Source organism: Penaeus monodon, chromosome 34 (assembly GCF_015228065.2).
Source record: "Penaeus monodon isolate SGIC_2016 chromosome 34, NSTDA_Pmon_1, whole genome shotgun sequence".
Taxonomy (NCBI): domain Eukaryota; kingdom Metazoa; phylum Arthropoda; class Malacostraca; order Decapoda; family Penaeidae; genus Penaeus; species Penaeus monodon.
The window spans coordinates 20,408,948-20,409,449 of NC_051419.1; the positions used below are offsets into that span (position 1 = coordinate 20,408,948).

At 52.6% G+C, this 502-nt stretch overlaps 1 protein-coding gene across 1 annotated transcript in view; it reads left to right on the plus strand.

Moving 5' to 3' along the window:
- LOC119594637 (sodium- and chloride-dependent glycine transporter 2-like) overlaps positions 1-502 on the plus strand; it is a gene marked incomplete in the record, with an annotated part of 4,588 nt that overhangs the window by 3,529 nt on the left and 557 nt on the right. The window contains 1 exon segment of the mRNA XM_037943687.1: positions 58-502. Within this exon segment, the coding sequence (XP_037799615.1) occupies positions 58-369 (312 nt within the window).

Sequence of the window (502 nt, forward strand, 5' to 3'; positions counted from 1 at the left end):
TCCTTTTCTTTTTCTTCATCGTCCTCTCCCCTCGGAATGACTCCCCTCCTCCCGCAGCTCATCTTCTTCCTCTCCGCCTACGACTTCACTCCCGCCTCCTGGAGCGACTACCTGCTGCCTCCAAGCGCTCAGATCCTTGGCTGGTTCATCACCGCCGCTTCGGCAGGCATTATCCCAGCAGGCGCCGTCCACGCCCTCTGGAAGCGCAGGTCCTCCTTCAGGAGCTTGTTTCGCGTCTCTGCTGACTTCTGCCCCGCCCACGACCGCAAGAGAGTCGCCCAGCAGATGAAGCAGGAAGCAGGTCCTGAGGCCAAGTTTACAGGGTCTCAGGTTTACCGTAATGAAGGTTTCGTGAGCGAGGACGTGTAGGGGCTGGATCTGTATTATCGATTTTATTATTTAACTGCGTCTTCCTTTTATTATTCAACTTCTTCTTTAGGATGACGTTTATTTATTATCATTTCCAAAATCTTAAGACTCAGGGTGGATGGAACGACACCCT